This window comes from Mustela nivalis (genome assembly GCF_964662115.1).
Source record: "Mustela nivalis genome assembly, chromosome: 14".
Taxonomy (NCBI): domain Eukaryota; kingdom Metazoa; phylum Chordata; class Mammalia; order Carnivora; family Mustelidae; genus Mustela; species Mustela nivalis.
The window spans coordinates 13744147-13759653 of record NC_139033.1 but is presented as its reverse complement, the minus strand read 5'-3'; the positions used below and the strand labels follow the sequence as shown (position 1 = coordinate 13759653).

At 49.6% G+C, this 15507-nt stretch overlaps 1 protein-coding gene across 2 annotated transcripts in view; it reads right to left on the bottom strand.

The window, feature by feature from the left end:
• ATP6V0A2 (ATPase H+ transporting V0 subunit a2) overlaps positions 1-14166 on the bottom strand; it is a 36502-nt gene extending 22336 nt beyond the window's left edge. Inside the window, exons 1-6 of one of the 2 annotated variants that reach the window (XM_082698387.1) lie at positions 13838-14166; positions 8549-8627; positions 6419-6516; positions 4873-5010; positions 4100-4188; positions 2337-2463 (exon numbers count right to left, since the gene is read on the bottom strand). In XM_082698387.1, the coding sequence (XP_082554513.1) occupies positions 2337-2463; positions 4100-4188; positions 4873-5010; positions 6419-6516; positions 8549-8627; positions 13838-13954 (648 nt within the window). In that variant the 5' untranslated portion in view covers positions 13955-14166. Of the gene's footprint in view, positions 1-1097; positions 1221-2336; positions 2464-4099; positions 4189-4872; positions 5011-6418; positions 6517-8548; positions 8628-13837 lie in introns of those variants that run through there. The other variant, XM_082698389.1, reaches the window with a different exon arrangement.
• Positions 14167-15507: the final 1341 nt, after the last annotated feature.

Here is a 15507-nt window from a genome sequence, read left to right as displayed (position 1 = left end):
GTCCTCTGCTAAAAGGCACCAGCGGTCCTTGGAGAAACGGCCGATTTCCGGCTGAGGCAGGGAAAGCACGGGACGAAGCTGGGGCGTCTCACTGTGCCACAAAGGAAGGGGGAAGGAAGGGAAGGCTCGGCGGATGCTGCCGGAGGCCAAGGACACGGGACCATGAGGGAAGGGACCCTCAGCAGCCAAATCATCAGGGACAATCTGAGTGTCCGAATAAATACGGACCGTAACAGACTACGAGTCATCGAACACAACGGAAATGCCCGAGTCCGCAGACGCGAGAGGGAGGAAACCAGCCTTCTGTGCCACCACTAGTAAGCAGAGCAGGAATGCGGACCGCGCGGCCACCGTGACCGAGGGGACAGGTTCACGAGAGTCGTCCATGGACGCTAGTGTGGTGGGCGGGCTGGTGAGGAAAGGGACATGAGCACAACTTGGAAATTACTAAACCACCACAGAGGGCAACGTGGTGACGAGACAGTGGACGAACCCGGCAGACACCAACGTGTCCAGGTGACATCACGTGTCACATGGTGGGTGCTGAGGTGGCCAGAGAGACTTCCAAGGTTGTTCCTGCCTGGAACGTGGCCCGAAATCTCAGGGGGCCCAGAGGGAGGCGTCGGCCCACAGGGCGGGATGCATGTTCCCAACGCCACTGCAGGCCCAGGGAGGGGGCCGGACCAGGAAGGAAGGAGAACCGCTGGAGGCGGGCATGGCATGTTTGACTGGACAAAAGTGCTGCACCTGCACTGGTTTCTCTCATGGGGGCAGGTGGTTGTGTAAGAGCATCCTTGCCTGGGGGCGCACACACGGGGGTAACTCTGGGGTGATGGAGCCACGTCTGCGGCCTCCTGTCCCCAGGCATGGGAAGAACCTAGTATAAACGCGGACAGAGTCGCCGAGAGAGCACGTGGCTGATGGAGCAAATGTGGGGACGTGGGAACAACTGGGAAATCCAGGTGAAGGGATACAAGTCTCTGCTCTCTCCTGGCAAGCTTTCTAGAAACTGAAATTACTCCAAAATAAGTTACAGAAGAAATTAAACTGCGGGGGGGGGGGGGGGGGCGGAGGGAGAAACGGCATTTATAGCAAACCTGAGTTTGAAGATGCCCCGATTTTAAAACTACTACTGGGTCAAGGAGCGTAACCACCTCGGGTTGAAGATGGGACAGGGACAGCACACAACACAGAATACAGGTCATCGAACCGAGGGAGATCACCAGAGTCTAGCTCCGACACAGAGTGGTCAGCACCTAGAAACAAGACCGACAAGGGGGAAGTGACTAGAAATACGCTCTGGTGTCGGCAAGGACGCGAGGGGATGAGACGGTCAACCCAAAAGGCCCTAAACCTGACACAATAACCAGATCCGGGACCCCGAGCGCCAGCTGTCAAATCCAACACCCCAACTCCTACAGAACAAGCACTAGAAGAACGCACGCTGAAAGCCAGCACAGGCTCTCCCTAAGCAGGATCACGAAGATTAATTTTCTCGTTCATCTTTCCCGTTTTGTTCCCAATTCCCTGCCACAGGCACGTATTTCCCTTGTAACTACAGGGGAGTTGTCTTTTCAGGAGAACACATCTCTCCAGTCCACTCCTCTGTACGTCTCCCCACCTCTAACCCCACCGCTCACACTCGAGGGAGGAGGGGGGAGGAGGGGAGACGGGAAAGGAAATCTGATAAGGAATGACTCCGTTACGGAGTTACAGGTTCAAAGCGTGTCCCCCGAAACATGTATTAATTACAAAGAAAAAAGATGACTTCGTACTGGAGAAGCCTAAGCATCACCACCTCAACCACGCGATCAAAGCAAACGTTACCAGCCACGGGATGAGCCGAATCACGCGCTCGGCGGGACACAGTGAGGAGGACACAGTATCACTTCTGCCAAAGACCCATGCCTCGGATCGAATCATGAGGAAAGATCAGACAAACCCAAACGCCGGGACATCCTACCTAGGAATTTTCAAATATCAAGGTTCTATAAGTCCAGGAAAGACTGAGAAACTGTCCCAGAATGGAGGAGACCAAAGAGATGGGACAGTGAGATCCAAACTGATTCTGCACTAGACCTTCGCTACAAAACGTGGTACTCGTCAACTGGTGAGACCCAGATGGGGTCTGAGGCCGGGAGGGGAGCGACGTGTCTCCCTTCATTTCTGGGAGGCATTTCAAGGAAGAGCCCTGGACTTTAAGAGCCACACCGAAATGCGCTGGGATGATAAGGCCTCAGGTGAACAACTCACTCTCAAGGGGCTCCTTGTGCCCCGTGCGTCCAACGCCACTGTCGGTCTGTCATCATTAAAAGGTGATCGTGACGTTGACTCACCGTTTCAGGGTCCTCGAGGGGCTCATCCAGCTCCGCATAGGTCACAATGGTGTACCCTTTGCAGACCCTCCACAGCATTTTCTCAAATGCTTCTACCTTTCCTTGGTTAATTAGGCCGGATACAAATCTATGAGATAAGAGAGACAAGGTGCAGTCAGTTGAAAGCAAGGAATTCTCTGACTGCATCAAAAGGAGAAATGAATCATTTCAGGCAAAATGGTGGAAGATATCCTAAAAGCCCTCCAAATGCAAAATATCTAAAATGCTAGATAAAAAATGGGGGGGGGGGGGCATCTGGGTGGCTCTGTTAGTGGCCCATCCAAGTCCTGATTTGGCTCAGGTAGTGATCGCGGAGCTGTGGGATCGAGCCACGGGTCAGGCTCCACACTCAGCGGGGAGTCGAAGGTGCTCTCTCCCTCTGCCCCTCCCCCTCCTCACACACACACATGCTCTCCCACTCTCTCTATGAGTAAATAAATCTTTTACAAAAACTTATTTTTGAAACATCCCTTCAAGGGTATAGCTGCACCCATAATTAAGAGAAATTCTTGGGATCCAAAAATAAACCAGGATCTCAGCTACCTTGATGTATTCCACTTACCCAGTATCTTAAAGCCTTCAGTTTCAAGGTCAGAACGGAGACAGGCACTAGGTCTATGTAAGCTAAGAAGATGAAACTGAATCTTTCCCAATGCCTGCTAAGGTTGGGACTCCCACCCCCTCACCTCTAAAGACCTACACCCTTAGTGAATGGGTGGACTAGGAAAAAAAACTTCATCTTACAAAGGAACCCTCAAATAAACTTATTTATCTCAGTTTGGGTTCTAGATAGAAGAAGAAAAGTCTTTCTTGAGAATTTATTTATTTTTTTTTTGAAGATTTTTATTCATTTATTTGAGAGAGAGGGGGAATGGGAGAGAGCACTAGTGGGGTCAGGGGTAGAGAGAGAGGAGGAAGCAGGCTCCCCACTGAGCAGAGCCCAACTCAGGCCTCGATCCCAGGACCCTGAAATCACAACCTGAGTCAAAGGCAGATGCTTCACCAACTGAGCCACCCAGGCAGCCCTGCCTTGAGAATTTATAACCACAGGTTAGAATGCACTCAGTTTCACGGCTGAAATTCACATTACTTGCATAGCAAGAAAAGGAAAAACAAAAAAATCCAAGCTGAGAAATCAATGTAAAACAATTCCAGGCTGGCGGAATGCTCCCCACTATCTGAGAGATGTAAAAACAAATTCTCGCTGAAGGACTACATCCTCAAACTAAACCGTCATCGGATTCCTACAGACAAGGAACAGAGGAACAGATGTTCGTAATAAAAAGAACTCACAAATCACATGAGGAAACAAGTTACCATTGGCTGGAGTAAACAGAAAGGATTAATAGCAGAAAAAAATCCTTAAAATACAATTAATGAGTTAACCAACTCAGTTTAGCCCCTGTGTTTCCACCAAACAAAACAGGGGCTGACGCCTCACTGAGCAATTATTTTAGCCTTACTGCAATGACACTGAGTGGCATAAACGTTCCTTCTTTCCAGCTCATTATGCCAAGAGGAGAAGTTCCCATGGTATTTATCTAAAAAGTCAATACAGCTGAATAACTCCTCTCGGCAAACACAGAAGTACAGTGTTTTCTCAAACAAATATTCACTTTTTCACTCCACCACAGGCTTTCGAATGGTCGCATTCATCCCCCTGCGGACGACAAGGACAGCGGGACGCTCAGCCTCCCCCCCCCCCCCCCGCGGTTGTCACCTACCCCAGTTTCGCTCCCAGCCTCTGCATACAGCTGTAGTCCAACAAGGAATCATTCTCTAAGGGAGGGAATTCTTCATAAGTGGGTTCAAACTACAAAGAAATACGAAACCAAGCGTGTCTCATTACAAGTGACATTTTATTTCCCAAGTCACATTTCCGAACGAGTTTACAGAGCATCCTAATCGGCTGCCCGACCTGGTACTGACGCCCCGGGGTAACTCAGATGTGGAACACAGCTCTGGTCAATTAAAAAGATCACATCCCCGTCCCTTGTGTAAAGAACTCCTCGAAGTCAGGTTGCTAGAGATAAGGATGTTGTAACTTATGTCGCTGCCTCACTCGGAGGCAGTGAGCTTGGTTGGACGCAGCCACCGAGTGAGACAGCACCGGCGGGACGACCTTGTCCCCTCCGTATCCCGCTGTAGGCGGGGCTATGTCACAGACTCCACTCATGAACTAGACACTCGTGAATTCCTTTATTTTTAGCAATTTGGCAGGAAAAAAAGAAACAACTTTGGAGTTCAAACTCCACTTTCCCATTTCTTTCATTTTTCAGCTACAAACTGAAGCAACTTTACGGAAAGGAAGCATCGTTATTGCTAAAACCAACCAATGCAGGGTAAGGCTTGACATTTTGTTTAATGTCCTTTAACCCGACTGAAAAATAAAGGTCAGATCAAGATCCCTGAGAACAGATAACCCAGCCGGAAGCCTTGCAGGAGCAAGATTCGTACAAAAGGAATGTGTCTAGGTGCAGGGGCGGGCGGTCAGTACCTCCACATTCCGTTTAACGAAGGTTTTTGTCACCCTGAGCATGTGAGTGTACTCGATCAGCTCCAGCAAGTTTTTCCTCAGCTTCTCCTTGTTCTTGGTGACTTCTCTCAGCTCAACCTCCAGTTTCTGCAGCTGCTCCTAAGACAAGAGAGCGGTTGGTTACGTTAAAGGACAGGTCTGCTCCGAGTCTGGCCACCCCCATTTCCTGACAGCATGTTACTGTCCAGGGAGGGCTTATGAGCCCGAATCCGATGGAGACATTCAAGGCCCACTGTTCATGGTCTCCCATGGACTCGGGGAATTCCCACACAGCCCATGCTGCCCATCACAGATGTTCTGGAAGGTGAGTCAAAGCGCTGCAGGTGGCCCTGGCCCAGCCCCGCTCCCCTACTATTCCGGGCTTCCCTCCCTCCGCTTCTCCACTGTCGCATAGCAAGGAGTCTTCCTCTTTCGAGGCTACATTGCCTTTTATTTGCAACGCAGAAAATACTAGGGTAATCTTTGCTAAACATATACACCCGAGTCTCTAGCTTAAGAGTCTGCTTACAGTTGCACGTACACTATTAACTGGGCTGAAGAATGCTTGAGGTCAAGTCTTCCTTAATAAGCAGTGAGACAGCGAGCATCTTTAATAATACTAAAGTACAACACAGCAGCGACGGAGGTGTGTCAGACACAGCACTGACTCCACAGAAACCTGTGTGCCAGCAAGTCTGCAGACACTTCATGTGCGCTCCACCTCGTAGAAGCCACACACGCCCAGTCACCCCTGAAGTCGTCATTACATCACCACCAACCCAAACAGGCCAAACCAGATGGCGGCGTTCTGCCCATCGGATGCCATAACTCCTTCTGGAGTCCTCTCATACGGTAAATGTTAAGTGACTTCTCCCCGATAAACCCCCAGGGCGACCGGCCACGGAATGGTGCTGGCTACACACCACAGGCTGCGTCCGTGGTCAGGATCGCTGGTCTACTTCCCAGGGCAGTGCACGAGCCAAGGATCAGACCCAAACCTCAGTGGATCATTCACAGGGGCAGTAACGAGCAAGACAAGCCGGGGTCCTCACAGCGGGGACGCCATGCCCCCAACCCACCAGGTGCTGAAATCAGGGACAAGGAACTGCGTTTGCTGCCCACCTACAACACCTTATGGCCTTCCCACTAGCTTTTCAGCATCAGAGCGGAGGCCAGCGGGTCCGGGAGAATGCGAAAGGCACTGGCTGCAGCCTCCCTTACTTGTACCAGGAGAGGCAGGCTAAGGCATGGATAAGTCCAGAAAGAACGATCAGAAATATTACATGACGAAGCACCAGATTTCCCAAACTGATTTTCATTAGCCTCAGTTCACCACCACCTGGAAAGGGAACGTTCATCTTACATCACAGATAATCTGTTACTGAAGGCTGACGATCACGTTGTTCTTAAACTGTCATTGAGCAGCTTTGAGAAGAAAACCCGACAAGCCCTAGACAACATGAAGTCAGTCAACAAGCAGTGTCTGAGCTCAGGGACAGCTTTGACGGCTTCACCAGAAACAAGTTACCTGCATCTCCAGGACTTGCTTAAGAGGTGGTGCAGGAGGACTGGTCTCTCCCTCAGGAAGGGGGATGTCGGCTCTATTAATTTCCTGCACCAAATACGCTGTGGGAATAAAAGGTAAAACCAATTAGATGCAAAAACTCACTCTAGGACGTCTCAGTCGGAACATTTTCCATCCCGACCATCCCTGGTTCGCCTAAAAATTAATGTCTGAATGCACAAAAGTCTTGCTTGTTCCAATCGACTTAGAAAAAGCCTTTTGCAACCTCATTTCCAAAGATCTGCAAAGTAGCCGCCCCTAAACAGAGAGGTCAGCATGCAGTGACCATATAAACAACAACCTGATGAACGCTTTCTGGAATTCCCCGAGTGTGCTATGTTTCTGAAACGTTCGTGACGGAACTGTGGAGTCACAGGTGTCTCCACACCTGTAGGTGAATCAGGTAAAGGACACACTTGCAAATGCAGGAATAACCCCACGACAGACCATCTCCACCAGAGATGGCAGCGTGACTTCCTTGCAGATGCCCTTATGAGGAAGGAGAAGTACAACCTCTATCAGCCCATGGAGCCCAGAGAGACCGAGGGCAGAGAGCCAGGCTCTCCTGACCGGTCCCAGTCAGCCAGGCTGTTCGGACTTGCAACAACCAGATCTCACGTCCTAAACCAGGTTCAGAAAACTGGTAACGAGCCAGGCCAAATGAACTCCATTTCTTTCATTTACATTTTCAATGCCATGAAGCACCATTGTCCTTAGGATGAAACTCACAATGAATGGTAAACTCATTACTAGATACCACATTCTGGAGAAGTGTTCCCAGTTATTTTATTAAGAAAGAAAAAGAAAGAGAAAAGTGAGGATGTCTTAGCAACAGGATAGCAAAGGAAGCACGGTGTTAAAGAGGTTTCTGGAAATGGGATAAAATCTTTTCACCAATGAAACCTCATTTACTTGGGAGTTTGGTTTTTTTTTTTAAGTCTGTATGCCTTTTAAAACAGTCTAACCTACAGGAAGTCCTGTACCTGTCTAAACTGTTGTCACTGAATTTAAAAACCTCACTGCTGATACATGACATGCTCAATGACTCACTATGTTACGAAGACAGGAATATGATGTCACTCTATTACACGTCGTCCACACAAGTAACTGGGACTTCAAACAATATGCGAAGGAACTGATGATTAAAAGGGTTCTTTTGTCTTAAAAATCTCTGGGGCGCCTGGGTGGCTCAGTGGGTTAAGCCTCTGCCTTCAGCTCAGGTCCTGATCTCAGGGTCCTGGGATCAAGCCCCACATCAGGCTCTCTGCTCAGCGGGGAGCCTGCTTCCCCCCTCTCTCTGCCTGCCTCTCTGCCTACTTGTGATCTCTGTCTGTCAAATAAATAAATAAAATCTTAAAAAAAAAAAAATCTCCAACTAAAAATGTAAAATCCACAATAAATCTTAGCTATTAGAAATCATTCCCAAAGTCCTATTCTGGCCCCCCCTTGACTCTCTCATGCCCACATTTCTCCATTCATCCTAAATTTTGTACTTCAGTCAGTCCTCTGGGATCCACCCCCTTCCCCCCTATTTTGGTCAGAACTTCCAGGCTTGAACGGATAATGGTGACCATCTCAAGCTAAAGAAGTTGAAGATTTTACAGATAAAGGAAGTAGCCTAGAGCTACTGAGTTTTGAAGGTAAACAAGTGATCCGAGAACAAAGCCAATCTATCTGCCACTTCCTACCTTCCTCTTCTTAGAGATAATCTGAAGTAACATATTAACATGTACTGTGTTTAAGTCACGATAAACTACAAGGGATTAGTTAAGTAAATTATAGCACTTTTATTTCATGAAATACTAGGCAGCCATTAAAAAGGACCCCAGGTGCAACCTGTTTATTGACGTGAGACAATGTTGCAGGAAATACCAAAGTGAGAAACGGAGCTGACCACGGAATAACATGGTCGCTGTGTAGGGGAATCCTTACTTTTATAGAGGACTAGGAAAAAATAAGGAATGGTGAGTTCTTTTTTTTCTCTTTTCTAATTTTTCTAAGGCAAACAAGGTCTGCTTATATAAAAATCTGTTACTAAATTAAACTTATCCCCCCCACAAACTAGCAAAACAAAGCAAAAAAACCAAAACTTACCTAATATCCGTTCTAGTTCTTCACACCTCTTCACCTCACCAACAAATTTTCTTTGGAAGGAACTTACATTCTGGTTGAGCTGAGAAAAGGATGAAAAATTTGCTTTTGAAATTTCTGAAATTTAAATGTAAACATGATCTAAAAAATAAAAATATTATTGGCAAGGGTTTAGGGAACGCACACCCTCACACACTACTGGATGGGAGTAAAAACTGACAAAACTTTTCCGGAGAGCAACGTGGCAGCTGTTATCAAAAAAGCCTAAAAAGGGGCGCCTGGGTGGCTCAGTGGGTGAAAGCATCTGCCTTCGGCTCGGGTCATGATCTCAGGGTTGTGGGATTGAGCCCCACGTCGGGCTCTCTGCTCGCTCGGCCGGGAGCCTGCTTCCTCCTCTCTCTCTGCCTGCCTCTCAAATAAATAAATAAAATCTTTAAAAAAAAAAAAAAAAAAAGGCCTAAAAAATATCCTTTGGCCCAGAACTATCCCAGAAAGAAAGTTAACCTAGGGAAAAAACTGGATACAGACAAAAACCTACCCAGAAGAACATCAACTTCGGGGACAGAGGAAAAAGTGATCGACAGTAGGAAAGTGGTTTAAGGACAGACAGTCTCGGGGCACCTGTGTGGCTCAGTCGTTGACCGTCCGCCCTCGGCTCGGGTCACGATCCCATGGTTCTGGGATCAAGCCCTGCATCGGGCTCCCTGTTCCGAGGGAGGCCTTCTCATCCCTCTCCCACTACCTCCCTCTGTCTCTCGCTGTCAAATAAACAAATAAAATTTAAAAAAAAGAAGAACAGTCTCCATCCCTACCACAGACCACCACCCAGCAATACAGAACAAATTCCTGACCCACTCAACACCACGGTGACTCTCAGAAACACGATGCCAGCGCGTCTTTCAAGATACAAAAGGCCGCATACTGTGTAATTCCATTACCATGAAATGCCCAGAAAAGGAGAATCTACGGGCAGGAAGTAGTGACTGCCTGGGCGGGAGGCAGGAAAGGGGATGAAATGGAAGGGTAAGGGACCCTACTGGGGGGATATGACGTTCTACTACTGCACTGTGGGGATGGACGCGTCACTCAGTAAATCTTCTAAAAATCAACAAACTGTACACTTGAAATGGGTGCATTTTACGATACAGATCAATGAAGTTGTATAAAAATGATGGTTCAGTCATTTAACTGATTATGCCCTTAGTAAAAATCATGTTTTAAATGACTAAGGTACTGGATTCTACTAAGAAGTTGTCATTAAAAAGTTTAGGTATGACAATGATATTGTGGTTATGATTTTTAAGCACCCTTCTTTTTAGAGATACTTGTTGAAATATTCACGGACGAAATTAGGTATCTGCGATTTGCTTCAGAATCATCTTGTCCCGAGAGAGGGGAGGGGCAGATTTTGTCTGGAGGTGGAAGGCTGGAATGAGGGGCCATGAATTTATATTATGGGTACACGGGAGTTCACTGTTCCCATACACTCCTCTCTCTACTTAACTTCTAATACAAACCTTAAAACAATAAAAAAAAATTATAAAAGAACATTTAATAAAATGAGGAAATGAGTTAAGATTTCTGCCTGGGGGCGCCTGGGTGGCTCAGTGGGTTAAAGCCTCTGCCTTCAGCTCAGGTCATGATCCCAGGGTCCTTGCGGGGAGCCTGCTTCCTCCTCTCTCCCTATCTCTCTCTGCCGACTTATAATCTCTGTTTGTCAAATAAATAAAATAAAATATTTAAAAAAAAGATTTGTCTGGAAAAAATTAAAGATACTTTGAGTGTCATTCCAATTATATGAAAATACACATAGATGTACACTTTAAAACATTATTAGGAAAATAATGTTAGAACAATATTAACCAAGAAATCAGAGCCTTTATTTCTAGGTAACTGGATCCTGGAAGTTTTAATCTGATTCTTACATTTTAGAATTTCCCCACAATGGACATATATTATTTTATAACAAAAAAAGATTACAGAGGGGCGCCTGGGTGGCTCAGTGGGTTAAGCCGCTGCCTTCGGCTCAGGTCATGATCTCAGGGTCCTGGGATCGAGTCCCGCATCGGGCTCTCTGCTCGGCAGGGAGCCTGCTTCCCTCTCTCTCTCTCTCTGCCTGCCTCTCCATCTACTTGTGATTTCTCTCTGTCAAATTAAAAAAAAAAAAAAAAAAAAAAAAAAGATTACAGTAATCACTCGTGTTGAAAGGCATTTAAGGCAAGAATGTTATCTTTCCTCCAGCCCATCAACGTCCGGGGCCCTCTCAGAAATCATGATTGGACGGTTTGGCATGAAACTGCTGGGCCAAGCAGCATCCACCCCAAGGGCTCATTTCTTGTTCAGTTTTTCTAATATTTTTAAAAGGATTAACCAGGAAGAAGACAAAAATTCAAATTTCACTTCTGTTTATCACATTCACAATCATTTCTGAGATCGAACTAATCTCAAGTAATCACTTTCAAGTTCTCAGTGAGTCAGGCACGATGCACAGAACTGAGAACCAGAAGGAAGCGAGGCGGCACCAGCGGTGTACAAACCACACTCCTGCCCGTTGCAGGGTCCGTGCAGCACCCAGGAGGGTTCCCCCTGCGGCAGGGGCTTTATGAAGACGCCCATTTCGGCCGCCGGGATACAAATGTACTTGGGTTGACCCAAGCCACCATCACTGCCTCACAGCTATTAGCTGCTTTTTTCTGTTATGTGGTTTCTTTTACAAAGTTTTGTTTCTGTTTTCTTTCTCGGGAGGCTATGTCACCCTATTTCTAAACTGATGATAGGAAAACACAGTCGTAGTGCCCCTCCGAGGTCAGGAAGCAGACAAGCCGAGTCTTCTGGCACGGCCCCAGGGCAAACAGTGCCTACGTCATCCTCACTTCATCCCACATCAACCAGAGAGGAAGGGTGAGTACAGGACAATACGATACACTGAGACAAGGAACCCACATATACTCTCCCAAACACATTCATGTAATTTTTATTAGAGTATCTCGTTATAGTTGTTGCATTGTTTTTCATCTCTTAATGTGCCTAACTCGTCGATGACACGCTACCGCAGGTGCGCCTGTACAGGAAAACCTGTCATACCTACAGGGCCCGGTACTCTCCAGGGCACCCCGCATCCACTGAGGGTCTCAGGACGCATACCCACAGATACGGAGCGACCACACTGCATTTTATTGCAGACTCATTTTAACACTAACCTTGAACCAAGCAAAGCCAGCAGAGGCTCCGTGGTGCTGGTTTTACTGATACCCAAACCAGCCATCTTCCCACCGCCGAAGGGCGAACGGTGAAATTGTTCCTAGACTGCAGAGCATCTCAACAGTGAGATGAACCTGCCCTTCTCTGAGCCCCACCGGTTAGGTTAGCTGAATGACCTTCTCTTCCATGTCTTCTCCTCGGCTGTCACTACAGAAACCCCGGGTCTGCCTGCTTTCCCTCAGGAGTACTAAAAGGGAAAAATCAACCAGCATATGCAAGCCAGAAGAGACTAATGTTAGTAAGCCCAGCCGGCGAGCAAAGTCAGTGAGAACTCCAGAAAAAAGTGTCGGGTGCTGTGAAGCTTTCTGCACTAGCACACTGGCAGCTTGAGTGTCAACCCAAACACACACACACACACACACACACACACACACACACACGGACAGGCACAGCTGAGATCTTTATCTGCACTTTCTTTTTCTTTCACTGGTTTTTAGCCTAGAAGGATCCCAAGTATTCTCCACTGCCTCCTGTAATGGCAGTCAGGGAAACGGGAATGTGGTCATCAGGGTCTTTGTTCAAACCTCCACAGTTTAAGCTTGTTAAGTCTCTCGGCTTGAACACTAACAGGATGGATCAAATCCACCAGTTACAAAGAAGGGAGGCTGTTTCTCTCCTGCTTCCTGAACCTTTCGGGTGCCCCCCACAGCTGATCACAGCACCTACCAGGGAAGTGGGACCCGGACCTGAAGCCCAAGTGAGTCCAGGAAACAGGAAGGGAGCTGGGCCTTCTCTGCAGCCTTGGCTGTCCCTCAGGGGTTACTCCCTGACCTTGCAATCCCTTTGGAGCCAACCCAAGGGTCACTGATATCAGATCTGGGGGAGGGGTGTTCCCTTTTGAAATTAAGGGCCCCTCAGAGAGATGAAGGGAAACAACCAGGAGATCAAAGTTGGGACCCAGGAGGAAATAAAATGTTCCCTTGAAGTGACTTTCAGTTCAGTCACTCAGTATCAGATCCTGCTTAACTCTCCGCTTCTACACTTTGTTCTCCCCCTTTACTGCACTTCACAATTTCACAGACCGTGAGCATCTGTCTCCTTCCAGCCGTAAGCAGCAAGATCGTAAGGACCTTGTCCACCCAGCTTACCACTGAGGCGCCGGCACTAAAAACACGATCTGGGACAGAGCAGGCGCTCAATAAAGGCTTGTTCCTTCATTGAACAAACGCCTGCTACTGCCCACAAACGCCAGGGACCAGGCTAAGTCTTGGGGAATCAGGAGTGAGTAAGTCAGAAGGGGCCCCTTGGCCTCGGGGTTGACACCCCATGGTGTGAACAAATAAACAAGTATGCAGATACATGAACAAGTGTTCATCCTTACTTGTTGGGAAGACCGTTCCCTTTCCTTACCAGGCAGTGGTATGCACCTCATGCATCAGTGAACAAAACCCAGGAAAACCCCTTCCCCTCAAGGCGCTTACACCAAGCTCATTCCCAATTCAGGTTCTGGGCTCCTTCTGTGTCCTCCATCCGGGACCCTGTCCCCCGGATCTTCCAGGGCCACCTCTTTCCCATTCAGGCCTCATCCGGGCTCAAACGTCACCTCCTCAAGAGGGCCTTCCTTGACCACCCCGACTCGAGTCACCATCCCATCACCCCGCTTCATTACCCTCACAGCAAACATGTTTACGCATTTACGTGCTTGGTATTTGTCCCCACCACCCCCGTAAGTTCCAAAGGGTCTCCAAATGGGCCTCCGCAGACTCGTTCTCCCCACCACGAGCCCAGCGCCCGGCACGGAGCCGGCGCTCCGGAGCACCCGATGGCACTCCCCTAAGTTGATGAAGACTACACAGAGCGTTCCGAACTAACCCGGCCAAAGCCGCCGCCGACCAGGCGCCCGGCGACCCGGGGCTCGGGCCCCGCTCTGCGGAAGCTCTGGCCGGTAAGCCGGGCCCCAGTTTCCCTGCCTGCGAAATGGGGACAGCGGCGCGCCCCTGCCCAGGAGCCCGCGGAAGGGAGGCCCGAGCGAAGCGCGGGATGCGGCGCTGGGCGGGCAGCTGCGGCCCGCGTCTCCCGGGCGACACTCACGTCTCGGAACTGGACCAGGCCCTTCTCGCCCAGGGCGCTGAGGCACTCGTAGGCCGTGCCGGACTGCAGGAACAGCTGCGCCAGGCACATGGTCTCGCTCCGGAATAGGGACCCCATGGCGGGCCAGCCCGCGCCCCACCGGGGCCGGACGGATGGCGGCGGCTCCGGGCCGCTCGGGTCCGCGCGGTCAGCCGGGGAGGCCGGGGCCTCGGGCTCCTCCTGCGGCCTGGCCGCCGCCGCGCACCATCGGGGGCTCCGGGCTGCAGCGGCCGCCCCCGGTCCTGCCACCGCGGGCCCCCGCCAGCCGCTGCCGCCACAGCGCGCGCGAGACCCCGCCCCCCCGGCTACAGCCGGTTCCGGTTCCGCCCCCCCCCCCCGCGTGTGCCCGCCCTCCCCGCGCCGGCCGACCAATGGGAGCCCAGAGTTGCGGCCGGCCGCCGCGCCTGCGCCGGCGAGGCCAACCGGCACAAACCCGGCGGCCGACGGCTGAGGCTTCCAACGGGAGAGAGCCGCTCGCTCGGCTCTTTATAGACATTTTGGAAAATGAATTTTATTGAGGTTGTGCCATAAAGTTCACCCATTTAGGGTACACAATTCTGTGATTTTTAGAAAAGGTACCGAGTGGTTGTGCGGCCGACATCACGATCCACTTTTAGAAAATTTCCGTGAACCCGAAAACGATTGCACCTGCTCAGCGCCGTCAGTCCCCAGCTCCCCGCAACCACGAACAACTTCGTCCCGTAGATCACACCGACAGCATGACACCGCATCATGCGTTTGCGGCTGACTCCTGCCGCTGGCCCTTCTCTCGGGTCCTGCCCCGGTGCAGACCAGACGGCGGGTCGGGCTCAGGCACTGTCGCCCCGCGGGCCACGTCTGCGTCTGCAGATCCTTCGCCCAGCAGCTACCGTCATCTCCGACGCAGGACGAAAAGCTCACGTAGCACACTTTAAATCCTCTGGTTTCTCCCACCGCTTTCTCCATAAAATCCAAACTTCTTACCACGGCCCGCAGAACCCCCACAGGACCTGACCGCCTTCTTCCCCCAAGCCCTCAACATCTCCATCGCCTGCTTTGGACTCCCTTTGCTCCAGCCACACCTGCCTACTTTATCTTCCCTGGCCCGTGCGCTTGAACTTGTCGATTCCTCCCTCTGCCCAGTACACCCCTCTCCTAGAGCTTCTCAAAGCTGGTTCCTTTGGTCGTCAGCTCCAAGATGCCTGCCTCTAAGGCTGTCCCAGACCCCTAGCTAAGGTAATCTCCCAACCCACCCCGTTTTATTTTGTTCATCACACCTACCGATCACTGAAATTATCTTGTCTGTATTTATTGCCCACCCCCACTAGAATGAAAGCTCCACTAAACAAACGACATTGCCTTGGTTATTGCCAGGGCCCAGCACGCAGAGGCCACTCTATAAATATTTCTCAAATGCATACATGAATGTATAAACTTAGAAAAGTTAAAACCATCAGATCCCATTCTTCTGCCAAAGTGAGCTTTTCCCCTCTTAACTGCAAAAGGCATCCTAACAAAGCCCACCAAATCAGGCTCAATTACCTGTCACTTGAAAATTTCAAACTAGTTTTCCAGAGCTAGTTATATTAACTGCCATAGAAAAACTTTCTGAATCACAATTAATTGACCAGTGGATATTTCCTTTTCTTTGA